We start from the raw sequence: 18,826 nt of genomic DNA, 5'->3' as shown, positions 1-18,826 counted from the left end.
ATGCGAGACAGTATCAAAAGCCTTACTAAAGTCCTGATATACCACATCTACCGCTTCCCCCCATCCACACGGTTTGTTACCCTGTCAAAATTATTAGGTTGCTTTGACCCAATTTGTTCTTGACAAATCCATGCTTTTATCTATCGCTTTATTATCGTCTATGTGTCTGCAAACTGATTGCTTAATTATTTGCTCCATTATGTGTCCTGCTACTGAAGCGAAGCTGACTGGTCTGTAATTCCCCGGCACCAAGCTGCTGCTGAAACGTTCTCCACCATGTTTCACACCCTGCACCTGCCTCCTGTTCCCCGGTTGGAGCAGGGCGGGTGCCCGAGTTCGGCACGAGCCGTTGTTCAGGGGAGGAGCCAGGCCTTGCCCCCCAGTCACCACACAGGCCACAGCTGACAATCAGGGGGTGCCAGAATGGAACTGGTTTACTTCAACCACCGCCCATGTGACCACACGGGACAGACAAGTTCCCCTTTCACTGGGAAAGAGCTCACAGAGCGGCTCAGCTGACTGCAGCGCTGAGCATCATGGGATACATGCCCAGGGGCCTCACAGGGTGAGCGAGACACCCCCTCCCCCATCACTGTGCGCCGCTCTCGCTGCCCAACTCTATGGGCCAAGGCCTGTCAGCCTCCCCAGAGCCTCAGACCTCCAAGGGGGGGAGGGTTAGGGAGGGAGACACTCTAGCTTCAGGCCGTCCGCTACAGAGGGGGAGGGGAAGAAACCTTTTGTCTGGATACGACGCTCTAGCCTGCAGGCTCTGCCATAGAGTCCAAGGGGAAGAGCCCCTCCCCCTGCGGGACGCTCTAGCCTGGAGGTTTTGTCATAGAGTCCAAGGGGAAGAGCCCCTCCCCCTGCGGGACGCTCTAGCCTGCAGGCTCTGCCATCGAGTCCAAGGGGAAGAGCCCCTCCCCCTGCGGGACGCTCTAGCCTGGAGGTTCTGTCATAGAGTCCAAGGGGAAGGGCGCCCCCGAGACGCTCTAGCCTGCAGGCTCTGCCATAGAGTCCAAGGGGAAAGAGCCCCTCCCCCTGCGGGACGCTCTAGCCTGCAGGCTCTGCGATAGAGTCCAAGGGGAAGAGCGCCCCCGAGACGTTCTAGCCTGCAGGCTCTGCGATAGAGTCCAAGGGGGAAGAGCCCCGCCCCCTGCGGGACGCTCTAGCCTGCAGGCTCTGCGATAGAGTCCAAGGGGAAGAGCGCCCCCGAGACGTTCTAGCCTGCAGGCTCTGCCATAGAGTCCAAGGGGGAAGAGCCCCGCCCCCTGCGGGACGCTCTAGCCTGCAGGCTCTGCCATAGAGTCCAAGGGGGAAGAGCCCCGCCCCCTGCGGGACGCTCTAGCCTGCAGGCGCTGCCATAGAGTCCAAGGGGGAAGAGCCCCTCCCCCTGCGGGACGCTCTAGCCTGCAGGCGCTGCCATAGAGTTCTCCCGCGGGTGGGCGGGGCCGCGAAGGCCCCGGATTTCCGGGTCCCTTCCCGCCGAAGATGGCGGACAGCGATTACGAGTCGGTGCTGTGCGTGAAGCCGGAGGTGCACGTGTACCGGGTGCCGCCGCGGGCCTCCAACCGCGGGTACAGGTGAGCCGGGCCCCCCCCGCCCGGCCCCGGCGCCTCTGGGCTCCCACCGGGGGGGGGTGTCCTGGGCCCCAGGCCTCTGTGGCAGGAACGCGGCGGGGGCGGGGCCGGGGATCCCCTGAGCCTCACGCGCCCGCGGGGGTAACCCTGGATCGGGCCCCCCGGGGACCCGCCTGTCTCTGGCCGGGGGGATCCTAGCGCGGCTCCAGCTGGGAATCTCCGTGGGGCCGGGGCCGGGGCCGGGCTCTTCTCGCCACAGCCCCGTTTCCCGCCTCCCGCTCTCCGTGACCAGGGTCTCCCCCCCCCCCCCGTCACTGGCATTTCTCTCCCGCTCGTTTCGCAACTCTCAGCCGGGAGCAGGTTTCCAGCGTGCTAGGCGCTGTACATAGCGAGACAGGCGCTGCTCCAACGGGGAGAGTGAAAACTGAGGCTCGAGGAGGGGGATGGCCCCCACCCATCTTCACCCCGGAGATGTGAGTTAGGCTCAGACATAACTTCCCTGAAGTCTGGTGCCGTGACCAAGGAGAAATCTCGCGGCCTACCCTCACCGGGAAAGCAGCTGCAGAGCTGACCCCTGGGGTAGCTGAGACCCCAGCTGAGCGTGGGGAGACATGGGGAGGGAAGGATAACAGCCAAACATGTTTGCCCTGGACTTGCCCAAGATCAGCCAGCGTGGCGGTGGCAGAGTCAGGAGTACAAGCCGGATCTTGCTAGTCGTAGTCTAGTGGTTTATCCATTAGTTACACTGCCTCTCAATTAGGCTTTGAGTATTAAAATCATTCTACAAGCTACATTAATTTCTAAGGATCTCCTTTTCCCCAGGGTTGTAGACTGCATTTTTGTCATTAGTGTAGTGCGACGGTGTATTCTGCTTCAGACACATATTCTGCTTCAGACACGTACAGCAATCGTTACCCAAGACAGCATCAGAGACTGTTTTAATATGATTGGGTTTTTTTAAATAGGTAACAAGGTAGGGAGAGACTAGCGATTGAAACAGGCAGCATGGAGAGTGCGGAAAACATCAGTTAATACAACTGACTGTCTCACTGTGTAGAACTGCGTTTGAAATACAGAGCAAAGCAAAGTGAAGTGAAAACTTATTGCATTATAGCAGTGGCTCTCAGCCTTTCCAGACGACTGTCCCCCTTTCAGGAGTCTGATTTGTCTTGTGCACCCCAAGTTTCACCTCACGTAAAAACGACTTGCTGACAAAATCAGACATCAAAATACTCAAGTGTCATAGCACCCGGTTACGGAACAATCGCTGACTTTTTCCTTTTTTTTACCATATAATTATAAAATAAATCACAGTATAACTATTGTACTTACATTTCCGTGTATAGAGCAGTATAACCAAGTCATTGTCGATATGAAAATTTAGTTATAGCCTCTTGTAAAACTGGACAAATAGAGGAATTGATGTACCTCCTGGAAGACTTTGATGTACCCCTGGTTGAGAACCACTGCATTATAGGATGTTGACCCCTCACCCTGTTTTCTTGCAGCCCTTCTGGGATTCTTGGGCTGACTTGCTTTATAGAAGGTCATCATGTTCTCAGCTTGTGGAATGTGAGGTCTTTTAATCCAATGGTTAGAGATGGAAAGAAATAGTAATGAGTTCCTTAAAGTGATCATTTTTAGATCCAGTCTCGACTTGGTTTATAGACTGCAACAGCAACTGCAAACCACAAAACTGAAGAAAAAAAATGTATGGGCTCTTTAGCTCTGTTGTAGTAGATCCATATTGTGTGTTTAACAGGGCCCAACAATAGTGCATCAAACTGGCTGTGTTCACTCACTCTATCGGGGAGTCACCTACCACATTGCGGTGGTCATGTAAAACCTTCATTGTGGTCACATGATGTGTTTTGGTAACATCTTTTATACACTGCAACAAGCTCAAAACTCCTTAGAAGCAAGTGTCCCAGCACTCCTGTGAAAAATGATCCCCATTTACAGATGAGGACGTTGAGGTTCAGCAATGAAGTAAAATGCACCAACTTTCACACTGTCAGTTAAAAAGCCAAGAGAAGAGCTCGAATCCTGCCTGCCAATCTCCGCTCTAACTGCTAAACAATGCGTCCTTCCCTCAGATAGTATCCTGCTGTGCAGCTGCTTCTTTCAAAGGCCTGTATTTTCAATTGTATTAAAACCTCCTTTGGAGGACAGGCCTGCAATTGCATAACATGGCATACTGAGGCAAATGTCTGAGCCGAGGACAGCGTCATTAGGTGGCGATGAATACCACATCTGTCGTCCAAAGCAAACGTCTGTGCAAATGGGATTTCAGCTGACAGAGAGAATTGGATGGAAAATCCAGGAAGGGAGGTTAAGCAAGCAGAAAGATCTTTCCAAAATAAATCTGCATATTAACCTGACAGTGCTTGGCCTGGATTATGTAATGTAATTTGCTTGAGTCATAGTTATATCCTGCTCCTGAGCTCTGCTTCCCAATTGTTTGTTTAATTTGCCTGTTATGTCCTGCCGTAACCGTGTCACTGATCCTCCAAGCTGCTCCCTGTAGGCAGAACCCCATGGCCTTTTGGACTGGTGAAGGGGCCTGCTTGGGCGGAGCAGTTTGCGAGATCAAGGCCTTATATTATAAGCTTTTTTGGGGGGCAGGGACTTTTCTCTTCTTGTAGATCTGTATAGTCCCTACTGCTCTAGGGCAGAGACTTTCTTTTTGTTCTGTGCATGTACAGTGCCTAGCACAGGGGAGCAGCGATCCCTGACCTAGGCTCCGACGCAGCAGTACGGCACAATTAATAATAGTAGCCTAGTAAATTCCTTTACGGTGCCCTAGGCGCTGCTGCAATACAAAGAGTGATAATAGAGGGAGTTTGGAAGCCTAAGATTTGAGTGACTTTTCTGATGGTAACCATCATTTTCTCCCACAGAGCTGCAGAGTGGCAGCTGGATCAGCCCTCATGGAGTGGCAGGCTGCGGATAACGTCCAAGGGGAAGATGGCTTTCATTAAACTGGAGGATAAGAATTCAGGTAAAGGAAAACCCATACAGCATTCATGTGCTTTACACCTTGGGTTTCTCCCCTCCGTTTCCTTCAGGAAGGGGCTCCCACCTCAGGCAGGCCTTTCCAGCCTTGTTAGCTATTGTCAGGAATGACCTTAAAGAAAAATGCCCAGTGCTGGTACCTGAAAGATCCCAGATGTAGGGTGACATTAATTGGAAACGGGTGTTTTTACAAGCTGGAGTGGTGTTAAAACCAGAGAGGCTGCCTGCTCAGAAGGCTGCTTCCTTTCCCTGTACTGTAGTTCTTTGGAGAGGGTTGCCACTTGCCATGCCGCTTTGCAGTGGGCTTTTACGCTCCTTCATCTTGTGCAGTGCTTGGGTGTCCCCGCAATAGGTGCCTTGGATTAAAACTCACTTCAGTAACAGGACTGGAGCTGCCGTCTTCCCCATGTGGCAGAATGACTTCAAGTGGGCTGAAAAGTGGCTTGGAAGCTAATAAAGAGGCCGGGGAGAAGGAAGTATCTGTGGTGTGAAATGAGCCAGGTCTGTGCTCTTGATAAAAAGCTGCAGGTCAACAAGTGGGAAAACTCGTCTGGCTCCAACCTGTGAAGTCCACAGAAAAGAACTTTCCATCTATAGCCCCAGCCCAGTAATTCTCCTCCCAGGCTGCTAGTCCTTCCTGGGTAGTGGATGTTACAGCAGAACGTGAGATGTCGCTTCTGTGGCTTAATGATGTGGTGCTCTTGTGTTCGCAAGCAGATGTACAGACACTGTGTGAGTGGTGCATCCTAGGAAATACACTTCTGCTAGGCTGGGGTGTTCATTATAATTCTCCCATCTCCCCAGGCAGGAACCTTCATCACTGCAGCCCTCACTCTGGGTGATGGGAACTCCATGTGGCTCCCTGGGGAGCCCCGTTGTTCTCCCCACCCCAAGTTCAGGTCAGGAAGGGGTTGGTCCCTGAAGAGAAACAGAGTTCTCTCTCTCCCCTCCCCACCCCCAATTGCCTGGGCTCTCTGTGGCTGCAATGTCCTTGGCCCCTCTTTCTCCCAGGATTTCTTGTGTGGGAGTGCATTGCTCTTACGATCAGCAGAGTAGCCAGGAAGTGTGTTCATTCGGGGTCAGTAGCCGTCAGTCTTGTTATCTAAAGCTGGAAGAATGAAGAGGAAGTGTGGTCTAACTGTTAGAACCCAGAATGCGAATCCCTTAGATCCTGGGGATAAAACCTACCATTCAGGAGTGTTGTCACACTTAATTCGTTGTGTGTAAAGTGCTGTCTCTGTATGTATTGTATCCTGGTGAAGAATGGAGAACACTGGGGTATTGAACTATTGTCTCTTTCCTACTCTTGTTTCTAGGAGAACTTTTTGCCCAGGCACCCGTGGACCAGTTTCCTAGCATCGCTGTAGAGGGTGTGACAGATTCCAGCAGATATTTTGTCATCCGGGTTGAAGATGAAAGTGGTATGGGCAGTGATCAGATCCCTTTTCTTCTGCAAACTGAGGCATACAGATCTTGGGGAATAAGTTTCTTTAGAAGGTTTCCATTATTATTATTCTGGTGTGAAGGGTTCTTGATTTGAAAGGGATAAATGTACATTACATCTAAAGTGCAGCATAGAAGTGTAGGGCAGTGGATTGCACAGAAGATTGGCAATGGGATCAGGAGCCTTTCAGTCCAGATCCATCTTAAAGTCAATAATGATCAGAAATTGTTACCGTCAGACTATGGTTCAGCCTCGTGCGTGAAATGACTTCTCTGTCTACACTAAAGCTGATCAGAAAAACTTTCACAGGACCATGTTATGTCGGAAATTGCAGTTCCATCAAAATTGAAACACTTCGCAAAATCTTGTCAGTTTTTCCAAAATTTAGTTTTGGAGAAAAATCAACATAAAAGTTCTGACGGTGTCAAAATGTCCCATTTCCACATCCTTGGTGCCAAAAACTTCATTTTCTTGTTTAGCAATTACTTTTCATTTTGAATTTTTTTTTAAATTTTGTATTATATGTAATCTATAATACAGATCAAAATTGAAATAGTTTTGATCAATCCAAAACAATTTTTTCCTCAGAACTTCCCTTTTCAAAGAATTTATGAATTTTGGGGGTTTGTTTCATTTCAAAACAAAGCCAGATTTCAAAATGCTTTGTGAAATGGGATTTCCATCCTCCACTCAATTCTAGTTTTCACACTGAATCAGTTAAAAAAAACAATTTCGTTAAGCTGTGCAAACCCCTGTGTGGATAAGTGTATATTAGTTTAAAACTGGTTATATCAGTTTAGTTTATGCGTGTAAAGTTACCAACAGAAGCTAAATTGATATAAGACCAATATAAGAGAGTTCACATGCAGTTACGCTGGTTTAATGAAATCTGTTTAAAATTGCACCTTTAATTAAACTGGGATGACTTTGTGTAGACCAGGCAATAGTCCAGCTTGTAGTAGGAAGTGACACCACGATACATAAAGCATTCTTGATTGGCATTCTCAGCAGAGAGGCCAGGGCTGAAATAGGCCACAGGTCATGGGTGAGAAGCAAGTGGGAGACGATCGGGAAGCAGGTACTAGTGCTGGCTATACTGTATCATTTCTGTGGATAAACAAACTCTCTGTCTCCAGTGCTGTCAACTTAACACCTTTTGCCAATATTAAATCCACTTAATTTTTTTTTAAATGAGTTTCACGGAACCATCTCAAGGTTAGAAGATTCCAGGCCTAGCTGTTTTATGACCTGGTTAAAGGCTGGCTGTGGGGCAGGGTGGAGAGCTGGCTATTGCAGTGGGAGGAGAGCCTGCTTTCTCTTAAGTGTGCAAGTGAGAGAGAATATAGGGGAGAAGGGTGTCACAGTGGAAGGTCCTGAAAGGTAAATTTAAACTGCTGACCAATATTCTCAGGGCTGAGATAGGCTTCACTTTAACCATAAAGGAACCAAATGATGAGAGATTGTTCAAACCTGGAGTTAGGGTCAATGTCGCGGGTTCTGAGCGGCTTTTAAGTGGGGCTGCAAACTGGGTGCCGCAGGGCACCCAAAGAAAGGCATTTACTAGGAACTCTGATTTACTTGTATAGCCCTGGGCCCCCATTGTGCAAGGTGCGGTACGCACACAGGACAAACCCAATGGCAAAGGCCAGGGAGGATGCTGAGGTGTGGCTGGATGTCACTGAACGGTATCTTCTTGTGGTGGAGTGTTCACGTCGGATATCTAATACTGTCTCCGCTGTCCTTCTCCCACCTCCTTAACCCTTGGAGGGGGGAAGCTTGCCTATAGCCCGCGTGATCTTGGGACACTCCTGATGCTGGAAAACTCCAACCTGAGAGCCAGCTTTTGGGTCTTCATGTGGGATAAATTGGAAACATAGGTCAGCGCTGTTGGATAGATGGGCCCTTTGATCCAACTACCCTGTAGAGGAGAAACAATTGCCCCCGGCTGGTAGGCTGAGCAAGGCAGAGGCTGGGACGAGAAATCGAATTCAGTGATTAAATATGCTCTCCTGAGTCCTAAGAGAATGGCAGGGCTATGAAATGTGAAACCCCAGTGCAGGGAGAGCGAGTGTCTCCTCTTCACTTGTGGAGGATTGTTCATTTGTTATTGAACCCGGCGTTCGCTCTCGTTTGTTTCCCAGGGCGCCGTGCGTTTATCGGCGTTGGATTTGTAGACCGAGGGGACGCTTTTGACTTCAATGTAGCCATTCAAGACCACTTCAAGTGAGTTTTCTTCTCTTCCTTTGCTTTCTGGGCTGGGTCATTTCTGTGGCATTCGCGCAGTTGACGGTGGTCCCCGCCATTGCTGCAGCTGTCAGCTGTTCGCTCTCGACTCACTAGGGAGGGGAAGCCTGGTCAGGGGAGTGTTACGTGGCAGACGGGGCCTGTTGAGCCAGTTCAGTTCCCTTCTTTATACAGAGAAACAAATGTGGAACATCTTTGTCTTGCCAAAATTTCCCAAGCCCCCCATAGAGGGGGTGAGACTTATACCTGCTGGGCCTTCACATGCCAGTCCCCATGGGTGCCTCCCTGGCTGCTGTTTCCCCTTTGTCTCCTTCCTCCAAAGTGCTGGTGGCCATTTTTGTTCTCGTCCTGTGGCTAGATGAATGGGTGAGCGATCACCTCTGAGAGGCTTGAATATAGTTCTACCCGCTGGCAGGAAATGAGGCTGTGCACTAGCCCAAGGAGGTCGTTTGCTCCTTCCTGCGCTGCGGGCCTGTCAGGTGAGCAGAGCAGTGAGAAAGTGACTGAGCAACTGTCCCTTCCAGGCATCGGACATGCTGGCTGATTCGCTTGGGCTGCTGTCACTTCGACTAGCAGGAGTAGCTTTCTCTGCGCTGCTTCCCTGCGTGTGACTGCAGCTGGCTAGTCCTCAGGCCACATACGCATATTGAAAGAGCCACTGCTGCACTCAGGCAGGCTTTAAAAATGAACCTGGTCACATAGTCCCTTAAAACAGCCTGCTGGTTTTCTGCACGCTTTCTTTCCTGCCCGTTACTGTGGGTATCCACCGAGCTGCTTTCAGGAATCCACGCAAGGCAGATTTGTTTAAAGGGATAACTCAAAATGGCTTCTGCACGGCTGAGAGTGCCGACCTCAGGGCAGACTCTCAAAACACAAGGCAGAGACCCCAAGCTGGTGGCGTGTTCTGTAATTAGATTTCACCAAACCAGTAACAAATGTGAACTCCTGAAGCACAATAACAGTCTTACCATGGAGTCACAGACAGCCCTCTTGGTCACGACAGTCTATCTTGCCACCCAGGCAAGCTGGACTTAGTGACAGCTGGTTGCCATACACCAATGATCTCAAAAAGATTCAAGTTGCTTCCAGTCCCAAGAGACCAGTCACTTACCCCAGCTCAGTTTGTACCTGAGATCTCACACCCAAACCAACACTTGTAGCCAATCTTATAGTAAACTGAGGATTTATTAACTAGGAAAAAGAAATGAGTTGTTTACAACATATTTTACACAAAGGAGTTAGTCTGTGGTTCCAAAAGGTGACAGAGTTGTAATAATCTATCAGTACCGAATGTCTTTTAGGGCTCACGAGGTTGATCCTGGGAATCTCTGCTTCTGGTCCCCATCTCCAGCCCTGTGGGAGTCAGAATATTTTCTTGTGTCCCTGTTGTATCCCCTTCTTCCAACTTTCAAGCTGATGGGCTGGGTTTGCTTGTGCGTAGCACCTTCCTGGGCGTGAGGGGGCCATTTATCAAGTCTTTGTATCGTGATGTTCCACGGTGGCCCATTTAGTTTTGATAGTCCTTCTCGATGGGCGGTGGGCCAGTCCCCTGGGCTGGGTTCTCAAGTTCAGAGCAGTCATTTTTACGGTTATAAAGCAAAACTTCCATATCTCCTTATAGCGTGGGATACAGACGTGACAAGTTAAATTAATGCATGCAGCAACTTACGAGCATCCCATAGCGTCTAAACATATTCTTACATGTCTAACACCCATCCGGAACAATACTAACGTACGGGTGAGCTGGCACCTGGTCTGCCAGCATCACAGCCCCAACTGAGCATTTATAAAAATAAATTGTTATAAAACCTGGTGATTTAGCTGAAAAATACACAGCATAAGTAGGTTGGTTTTGAGCAAATAAGTGTTCCCCGTAGAGTGTGCTTTCCAACCAGTGCAGTATTAACAGCAGAGCTGACTGAATAATTTCAAACCAAAAATGAATTTTTATGGTTTCTCATTGAAACAAAAAAACTGAAAAGAAGTTTGTCAGGCAGAAGCAATCCTGTTCGACTGTCTAGTCACAGCAACAGGTTCCAGGATGTTTGTTGGCAGAAACTCTTTGCTGAATTTGACCAGTAGCTTTGGTGCCCCCAAAATGCATTATTTGGCAAATAGTAAAAATTTTGCCCAGCTCTAATTGAAGGCCCAAAAGTGAAACTGGCTTCATTGACTTTAACTGTCGGGGCCCAGAGAAATGCAAAAAACCCCAAATTGGATTTTAAAAATACATTGTTAAGACTGTGCCGGCAATGTGAGCAACACAGCTTGTTTCCAATATGGGGTTTGAACGGGCTGCATTCCTTGTAGCAGCGCCATGAGCAGCTCTCGTACGGGCTCTGTCCTCATTTCACGCCTCTCATTTTCCCCGCACAGATGGGTTAAACAGCAGAGCGAGCTTGCAAAACAAGCCCAGAACCCAGATCAGGGACCCAAGCTAGACCTGGGCTTCAAGGAGGGACAGACCATCAAACTGAACATTGCGGTGAGGTGCTTTTCTTGCTTCCACCAAGTAAAACTCCCCCAGCACCCTCCTTCCAGGCAGTCCCAGCGCTCATCTTGCCATATGGAGTTTGATTGTAGAGTCTGTTGTTGGAGGCACGTGGACGCTCACCTTTACAGGTGCGTAAGGCTGACTTCCCGGGTACCAGCCCTCTAAGAATGATCAGTCTGGCTCTGCCAAAGCCAGATACTGGTTGCAATTTTGATGAGGTCGTAGCAGTGTGATGGGGTTTTGCTAAAATTCCAATAACCCTGTGCCCCGTCACACCAACATGTTAGATGGGTTTAAAAAAGACGACGTGAGGGGAATGTTTCCAGACCATCTCCCTGTTCTCTTTTGCTAAATTCAGTTTTAGTAATGGGCAAAATATGACCTGCTTTAGCTAGTGGAGGTAGCCAAAGCCTGCAGCTCTTCTCCCTTCCTCCCTCCCCACTCTCTGCCTGGGCTGCAGCGGGGAAGCACTGGAAATCGGGTTGCTGGAGGAATGTTAGTGTAATGCATCCGTGTGTGTGTGAGCGGGGGGGGGGGGGGGGGTGTTGTGTCCCCTCTGCCCGATCCACAGAGTCTGTGACCCCTCCCAACTACAGAACTGGTCTCTAGCTCAAGCTGTACAGGCTCATGCATTTGGCGCTGGAGCTCCCTGGTGATGGCCAAGATGGCAGTGGGACTTCAAAGGGAAGCAGCCTCTCTCCTGCCCCGCCCCCAGACTCTCTTTTGTGCTCAGCAGCATAAAAGAATCAGCTTCCCATGAGCAATAACAACTGGAGACAGTTGTGCCAGAGCACTGGCTGAGGCTCACAACAGCTGCATTTAAGCTGATGTTACAAATCGTGTATTTTTCATTTCCCTTTAGAACATGAAGAAAAAAGAAGGAGCAGCAGGGAACAGCAAACCGCGCCCAGCAGGGCCTGGGGGCCTCAGCCTGCTCCCACCCCCTCCTGCAGGGAGATCTCCTGCTCTGATCCCTCCTCCAGGGGAGCAGCTTCCATCATGCCCTGCGGATTCCCAGCTAACAAGCGCTGCTAACACAGGTCTGTGTTCATGGGCAAGCTTCATTTTCTTTAGGTCTATTTATACCTGCCAGTGCTGCTTATACAGGGCATATTACCATGGTATCTGGGAGCGTGTCTATGGCACTTCTCAGCTCAGTGTGAGACACATCAAAATTACCTCTAGGAAAGACACATCTTTTCTTTTCAGCCAGTTCCTTTCACTGGCGGGCTGATTCCTTCCAGTTTGGATATTGTTTCTACACTGTTTAGGGGGATGCATGTTTAGACAGGTGCCCTGTGGCGAGCTGTGAACATGAAAAGATTCAGGATCAGTCTGGCAAGTTTGTTCCATGATTGCAGAACTCACTGGCTCCTACACCTTTCCCCAGCCTCACAGGATTCAACCTGGCCTCTGTCCGCTGCAGCATCCCAGATGAGTGTAGCACATGGAGGGGAACATAGGGAGAAGACTGGCCCTCGAGTAACTCAGCCCTGGGCCATCCAGAGCTTTGAAGATGAGAAGAAAGGTCTTGAACTAATCCTAGAATTCAACCCACAGCCAACGCAAGGGGCTGGTGTGATGTGTTCACACGTTTTTGACACTGTTTAAATGGTGAGCTGCTCGCCTGCTGCAGTGTCCAGATATCTCCCTGCACCAACCCCACGCGATGTGAATTGCAGTAATATGGTGCTGATGGGACACATGCATTGATCACTTCAGTGTTGTAAGGGACGGGCGGCTGAAAACCCTTCTGAGGACTCTTTAGTGGGGCTCAGCTGCAGCTGAGGAGTTGGCCAGCTATGCAGCGAGATCTAAGCAGACTCGAGAGGCTGCTTGAATGGAGCTGACATGGCTAACTAGCTCAGGTAATAGATCTGATATGCTCAAACTACCTGAATCGTCATCACCCAGCAATCACACTGGTGGTTAACTGGTGACTGGAAACCACATAGACTAGGCAGGTCCAGTCCCGTCATGACAGAAGTTAACATAAAACTTCCTCTTTCCCTGAGACATTGCAGCCTGCATTTAGCACAGTGACGGAAGGGAGGCTAAAGCATCAGCATAGGAGCTAACAGAGATTTCTGTCCTGGCCAGTCATAGTGTAACAAACGTGTGGCATTATCATGTGGTTTCTGATCGTTATCACCTCCACCTGGCTTGCATCTGCATGGATTATAAACATTGCTTCCCTTGGGAACTCCTCCACATACCTTGAGATGGTAGACGTGTCTCTGGTCTCTTAAGAGACCGCCTGTTTATGCCCACATGGCACCGTCCGCCATCCAGCGAAGGAGCTAGTTAAATCTTACTTCCAAGGGAATTGCTCAGGTAGGATCAATATGGTCACTTGGGTTTATGCAGCTGTGTTTCCAGAGCAGTCCTGTGAGACAAAGTTCAGTGAAGCTGAACAACATGTTAATTTCACTTCCCCTGTCTTTTCTGTGGAGCACTAACTCTGTGCTGGATCCCGGGATTATTTTTGTGCCAGTGCCAAGATCTTGTGATCACTTTTTTTTAACTGTGGAAAACCTTTTATTAATAATCCCTAGCTCCTAACTAGTGCTTTTTAATCAATAGAGCTTTGTGAAGCCCTTTGAGGTCAGTATCCTCCCCACTTTACAGATGGGGAAACTGAGGCACACAGCGGCGACTTGCCCAAGGTCACCCAGCAGGCTAGTATCAGCAGGGATTTGGAGCAATCAGATTTTTGAATTGCTCTGCTCCGGCTCCACTCCAGTTCCGGGCAAAAATCTACTGGTCTGCGCTCCGCTCCAAACCCTGAGTAGCAGAAATGAGAGTAGAACCCAGGTGTCTGGATGATCAGAATTCTGGTTCGTTCTGACAGCACTTTGCGTCTGTGATTGTAAGAGTTCAGCCTGGCAGATGCATTGTGGGAGGTCTGTGAGGCTGGGAATGTCTATTGTATCTCTAGACAGAGGCAAAAATTGTGACCCCTCATTGGTGCCATTTGTAGTGTCACTTTTCAGCATGGAACCAGGCTGTAAATATAACCTGGCCACGTTAGGTTTGTCTTTGGCTAATGCCATCAGTGTCCGCCTTCCGAGGCCACCGGTGCTGCTGCTTGGTCTGCCGTAGAGATCTCGAAGCAGCAGCTCAAGGCGTTCCTCTCTCAAGCCAGAAGTTGCACCAGTTCAACTAGTTGGCTAAAAAAACCAATTTAGCTAAGCCAGTGAGAAGAGCTAGGTGGCCATCGCTAGCTAGGTTTCCATCTGGCTTGTATCGGTTTTATTGGTAAAGATGTGGTGCCTTCCTGGGGCCATAAGGAACTGGGGTTGGTGGGAAATAACTGATGGGGGTGAAATCTGATCTTTCGTTTTTCTTTTCCTTCCTTTGAATTTCCTGGTTGCCGGCAGATGCCTCTTTGCCTTGGCCACAGCCCGGTGGTGCCACCACAGCTGCCAGCGCCGATATCTGGGGAGACTTTGCCAAAGCGTCAGGGTGAGGCCATTCCTGCTGTTCAGTGTGGTGTGTAGCTGAGTGCGCAGGGGTGGCTGGCTGGGTGGGAACGGTGACATTGTATTGGGAGCCCTGGAGAGCAAATCCCCATCACCGCCGGACAGTTCAGCCTTGCCAGTGGCAAGGCAGGCATCCTCCGGGGTGCTCCCGGTGCACGTCTCCCCTGAACTAGAAGAGCGCGGTTCTCGGGTGAGAAGGGACGGCTGTCCTCGACCCCTCTGTTTAAACTGCCAGCTAGGTGAGGGGTGAGTTAACGGGGACATTCATGTTAGAAACAAGACTGAGTGCTCCTGCCTTTGTTGGCCCCTAACTTCCCTGTTGTCTGTCACTGCAGCCTGTTCAAATGGTTACTGTTAGCGAGCCATTAACAGCTCAAGCAGGCCCCCCAGGGCATCTTAACCACAGGCTTGTCTTCACTAGCAAGAAAAGGTGGGTTTACCCTAGGATAACTACCCCGCACAGCCGTCCTGTTGGGAGAACAGGAGACAGGGCACTGTCAGTCTACTGCAAGGTAGACTAGGTGAGGTCAACACCGGGTTGGGGTACAGTGTTTACCTTGCCTAGCTACCTCCAGGAAGCACAAAAAGTGCCTTGTCTCCATGACTACCGCACCTTTCTCACTGTACAACCTCCCTTTCGAAGCAGTGAAGGTAAAGCCCGAGTGTGAACTAAGGGTCTGTCTCCACTGCAGTTAGTAGAGGGTTAGTAGAGGGTTAGTGGAGCCCAAGTGTGAGCAGCCCGTCGAGTTACTGTGTCCTCACTAGTGCTGTGTGCCCCTGTGTGTGTTGCTAAGAGGACACATTCCATCATTTTTTGCTGAGCTTCTCTATGATTCTTTCCCAGTGAATTGTGGGCGAACTTATCTGTCCTTTTGAGCACCCAGGAGAATCATGGAAGGCACTGGAGGACTATCAGCATGATTTAGCCTGCATCCTGACTGCAGAGCGGGAGGGTTCCCAGCCCTGAGAGAAAGCAGCACCCAAGCTCTAACTCTCTCCCGCAGCCAGGCCAGCTAGCCCAGGTTTAAAGCCCCAACAAACTTGGGTGAGAGGGTTTTGTGGGAGGGGCATAGGGGAGCCCAGGTTAACTCCGCAGTGAAGACTGACCCTAAGAGGGGTTTTGGTTTTGATCTCTGCAACGTGTGGCAGCTTGGCCAACATTCACAAAGTAACCAGCCCTTCCAGAAGCAGCCCACAGCCTTAGACCAAACCGCCTTCAGCCTCTCAAAGAATGGTTTTGTTTCCTACCAGGTCTGCATCTACCCAGAATCCGCAGAGCCCGGGCTGGGTTCAGTTCTAAACCAGACATCCCGTCTGCTTTCCTGTGTGGATGCTGGGGAAGGAACCTCTTCTCTTCACTGTGGACCAAAGCCTGGGGGAAGCCCCCCTGCACTCTACACTCTGAGCTAACAGGCCACTTCAGGAGATCCCAGACCATGACTGGTTGCAGCCTTTGTAGCTTTCTTGGGCATTACAAGAAAGGGGCGAGAGCTATGCAAAAACCAAAAAGTGCCCTGTGACTGCAGTGTGGAAATAAGTGCCCCAGCGCTGGGGAGTGTGGGAGAGTGATGCCTTAAACTCTGAACTCTCAACAGAAACCAGCAGCCCCAGCGGCTGGGGCTCTTAATTCTGCTCTGAGATCACAGCAAACCATAGAGGACTATAACCCTGGAGGGGGGGGAGCGATTGTCCCCCCACTTCTCCAAACCAGCACACTGTGGTGTTTACATATTTCCAACAAGGATGCTTTTGCGTATCGCTTCTTCATCCCTCTCCTTATTTGCAGCCTGTTGACTAACTGAGAATAGCCAAAGACAGTAACTCAACCCTGTCCCCTTCGACAAACAAGTGCTTTATTAAAGAGCTTGTGGTGAGGAGAGAGCGAAGAGCAGTATCAGAAGACTCCAATTTGGATTCAATCTTGTTAGCATTTGCTGTCTGATGTGCTAATGGGCTCTGCAATAGATGTGGAATGACACATGCAATGCAAGCATGTGCGGCAAGGGATCTGCAGGGTTAACAACTGGCTACCCCTGCCATGGCAGCTGGGTACTGCCATGAGATGCCTCAGCTGGATGCCAGGAGCACTTCTCACCTTGAATAGTTTGTTGTTGGGGTGGTGGTGGAAGAAATACTCCCCATCTGGCAGTGGGAAGGACAGTGGGACTGATATCGAGGCAGCAAGACCTTTAATGCTGCCAAGAATTGTTCTAGTGTCGTCCCTGCCAAGACTTTTCAACAGCAGATTGTTGCATGTCTTCTGAAGTGCTGCCCTGTCACTGAGACGTGCCTCTTTGAAAGGTGCTAACAACCAGCCTGAGAACTTCTGAGCACTTAGATTAACTACAATAGGTAACTGATGGGGGAAGAGCTGTTAATTGGACTACTCTGGTTAATTAGCTGTATCTGAGCAAAACTCTGAAATTCCTTATAAGTTTTCATGCTTTGATACTAAGTCTCTGACATAGCTAGATGCAATGAAGGACAGAGCTTTGGTTGCCTTTTTTATGGAGCTGGGCTTAAGATTTCTCTTTTAAAAAAATATTTTCTTATCTATTTATTTCGAGGTGAAGGCCTTTAACAGTATGAAGTCCTGCTATTTTTTTAAGTGTTCCAACTTTGTCTATCTGTCTTTTATTATTTCAAACTGGATGATGAGGATTTGATTTCTGATATTTAAAAAAAAAATCCTGAGAATGTGTTTTAATTTTGCCTTTGAGCCACTGGAAGAGCACCTGGGAAAAACAGGTGGGAAATGTAACATTAAATTAACAATAAAATGTTTTGAGGGTAAGTATGATTCCTGTTTGTTTTCCAGAGTTACCTGACCTGGATTAAACAGGCTCCGCTGTGATTGTAGGAAGTGATTCCCTGATTTATCGTCTGTCTTCTTCCTGATATAAAGAAGGGCGCAGCTGGGCACCAGAAGTATATGCACTGAAATACCAAGGCGGTTGCCAAAAGTCTGAGGGCATGGGGGGAAGGCACTGTAGAAAGGTGCTGAATAGCAATGACCTTAACATCTAGCAGGATCACACAGCAACCAAGTGGACGGAAGGATACAAATAACCTGACGTGGTGGATGGGGTCTGTTGAACAGCTGGAGTGATGGCTGGCAAGGTGGTCTCCTATGGTGGTGAGAAGAATGAATTGGGTGGAAGGTTCGGAGTGTAGCGTTTACGAGGCAGCGTAGATCTGGCTTATACCCGACCCTGCTTCCATTGCCCTCAAGTGTCAACCCCCCCCCCCCCCCCCCCAAGAGTGAGGGCAGTGTCACCTGTCTCTTGCCAAGGAGCTAAGAGCAGAAGTGAGACTCCTGCGCGGATGGGAACTTTGGAAAAAATGTGTCATCTGGCTGGCGCCTCCTGCTGGGGAGAGATCAGAGCCTCCTAAGGGCCTGAGCTGAAGCCAGTGGAAAGTCTCCCTTTGTGTTCAGTGGGCTTTGAAAGAGCGAGTGTGTGAGGAACGCTGGTCGGGACTGATTGGACAAGCAAATCCTCTGCCCCATCTGCTTGCCCCGTCATGATCTCCCTCTTGCTGCTAATCTGCTGCTGTATTAATTGGCTAATAAAGCAGGAAGGGAAAGGCCACTTTCTAATGTTGAGCAAGGGAGAAGGGTTGGGAGAATCTGCAGCCCTGGGCTATCCAGCTGGATTATTAGAGACACGTTATACCAGTGAGCCTTAGACCACATGCAGTGTCTCTAGGCTTGTCCCTCGTTTGCACCGGAAGTGAAAGCAATTTTTTACCCAGTGCTCAAGACTGCTGAGGGCTTCACAGTACAAGTAGACAGTCTGTGCCCTGAAGAGCTTACAGTCCAAGGCCTTGATCCTGGAGATTCTTACCTGTGAACTGTGTGTGGGCCAGGTGGCAGGGTACTATGCCCTTTAAGGGCAGTACCTCCCACTGGTCATCCCTCCCCATCACATGGTGTGGCCCTTTAAGGGTTTGGGGCTCCTCAAGCTGTCACCTCTCTTGGGCAGAGACCTGTATCTCTCTCCTGACAAGAGGTCTTTCCGGGCTCTGCAGTTCCCTGCCTACGGTGAGATACCCAGCAGGACAGAGTGCTTACAGCCCAGTGTCTCTGCTTTGCTTTCTCTTGGAAGGTTATGAACAGGGTAATTGGTTTTTTCTAAGCAAGCACCTTTATTCTTAAGGTAAAAGCATGACAGAGAAAACTAAAAACAATAAATGAACCGATGTGCATGCTAAGAAGCTTACCAGAAATCACCCCCTGTGTACAAAAGGACTCTGGTCCATGTCAGTCCTTCCACCTCTCCACTGAGGAGTGGGGCCCTCCCCTCGGAGAGAAGATCCTGTCTGTGGGCTGGATCAGAAAAAAGGCCCTGACTCAGTTTAAACGCAGGCTATTTATCCCCAAGCCCTCTCTCTGTCTGCTGGACTTGGGGGAATCCAATTTGCCTGAGTTCAAGTGAGCCTCTGCAGGAAATGGTGCCTTTCTGGAGGTGTTACAACCTGACAATCACCCCCCACTGTTTCTAGACCCTGGGGAGCCATGGTTACTGTCACCCATGGAATTCCTGACAATCCCTGGCCCACAATGATGCAT

At 49.6% G+C, this 18,826-nt stretch overlaps 1 protein-coding gene across 2 annotated transcripts; it reads left to right on the top strand.

Annotated features, from left to right (window-relative positions):
* Window positions 1-1,380: 1,380 nt before the first annotated feature.
* NECAP2 (NECAP endocytosis associated 2) lies at window positions 1,381-17,080 on the top strand. 2 transcript variants are annotated; one of them, XM_044996546.1, is made up of 8 exons: window positions 1,381-1,580; window positions 4,478-4,578; window positions 5,909-6,013; window positions 8,178-8,259; window positions 10,657-10,765; window positions 11,637-11,814; window positions 14,155-14,266; window positions 15,508-17,080. In XM_044996546.1, exons 1-7 carry the CDS (start codon window positions 1,489-1,491, stop codon window positions 14,241-14,243), a joined length of 756 nt encoding a protein of 251 aa, XP_044852481.1. In that variant the 5' UTR covers window positions 1,381-1,488; the 3' UTR covers window positions 14,244-14,266; window positions 15,508-17,080. The 2 variants fall into 2 exon arrangements, with proteins under 2 accessions (XP_044852481.1, XP_044852480.1); XM_044996545.1 differs by having other exon boundaries at window positions 1,383-1,580; window positions 14,155-14,239; window positions 15,508-17,079.
* Window positions 17,081-18,826: the final 1,746 nt, after the last annotated feature.

This window comes from Mauremys mutica, chromosome 21, assembly GCF_020497125.1.
Source record: "Mauremys mutica isolate MM-2020 ecotype Southern chromosome 21, ASM2049712v1, whole genome shotgun sequence".
In the NCBI taxonomy this organism is placed as follows: Eukaryota; Metazoa; Chordata; order Testudines; family Geoemydidae; genus Mauremys; species Mauremys mutica.
The sequence above is the reverse complement of the archived record's forward strand: the minus strand, read 5'-3'. Positions and strand labels throughout refer to the sequence as shown.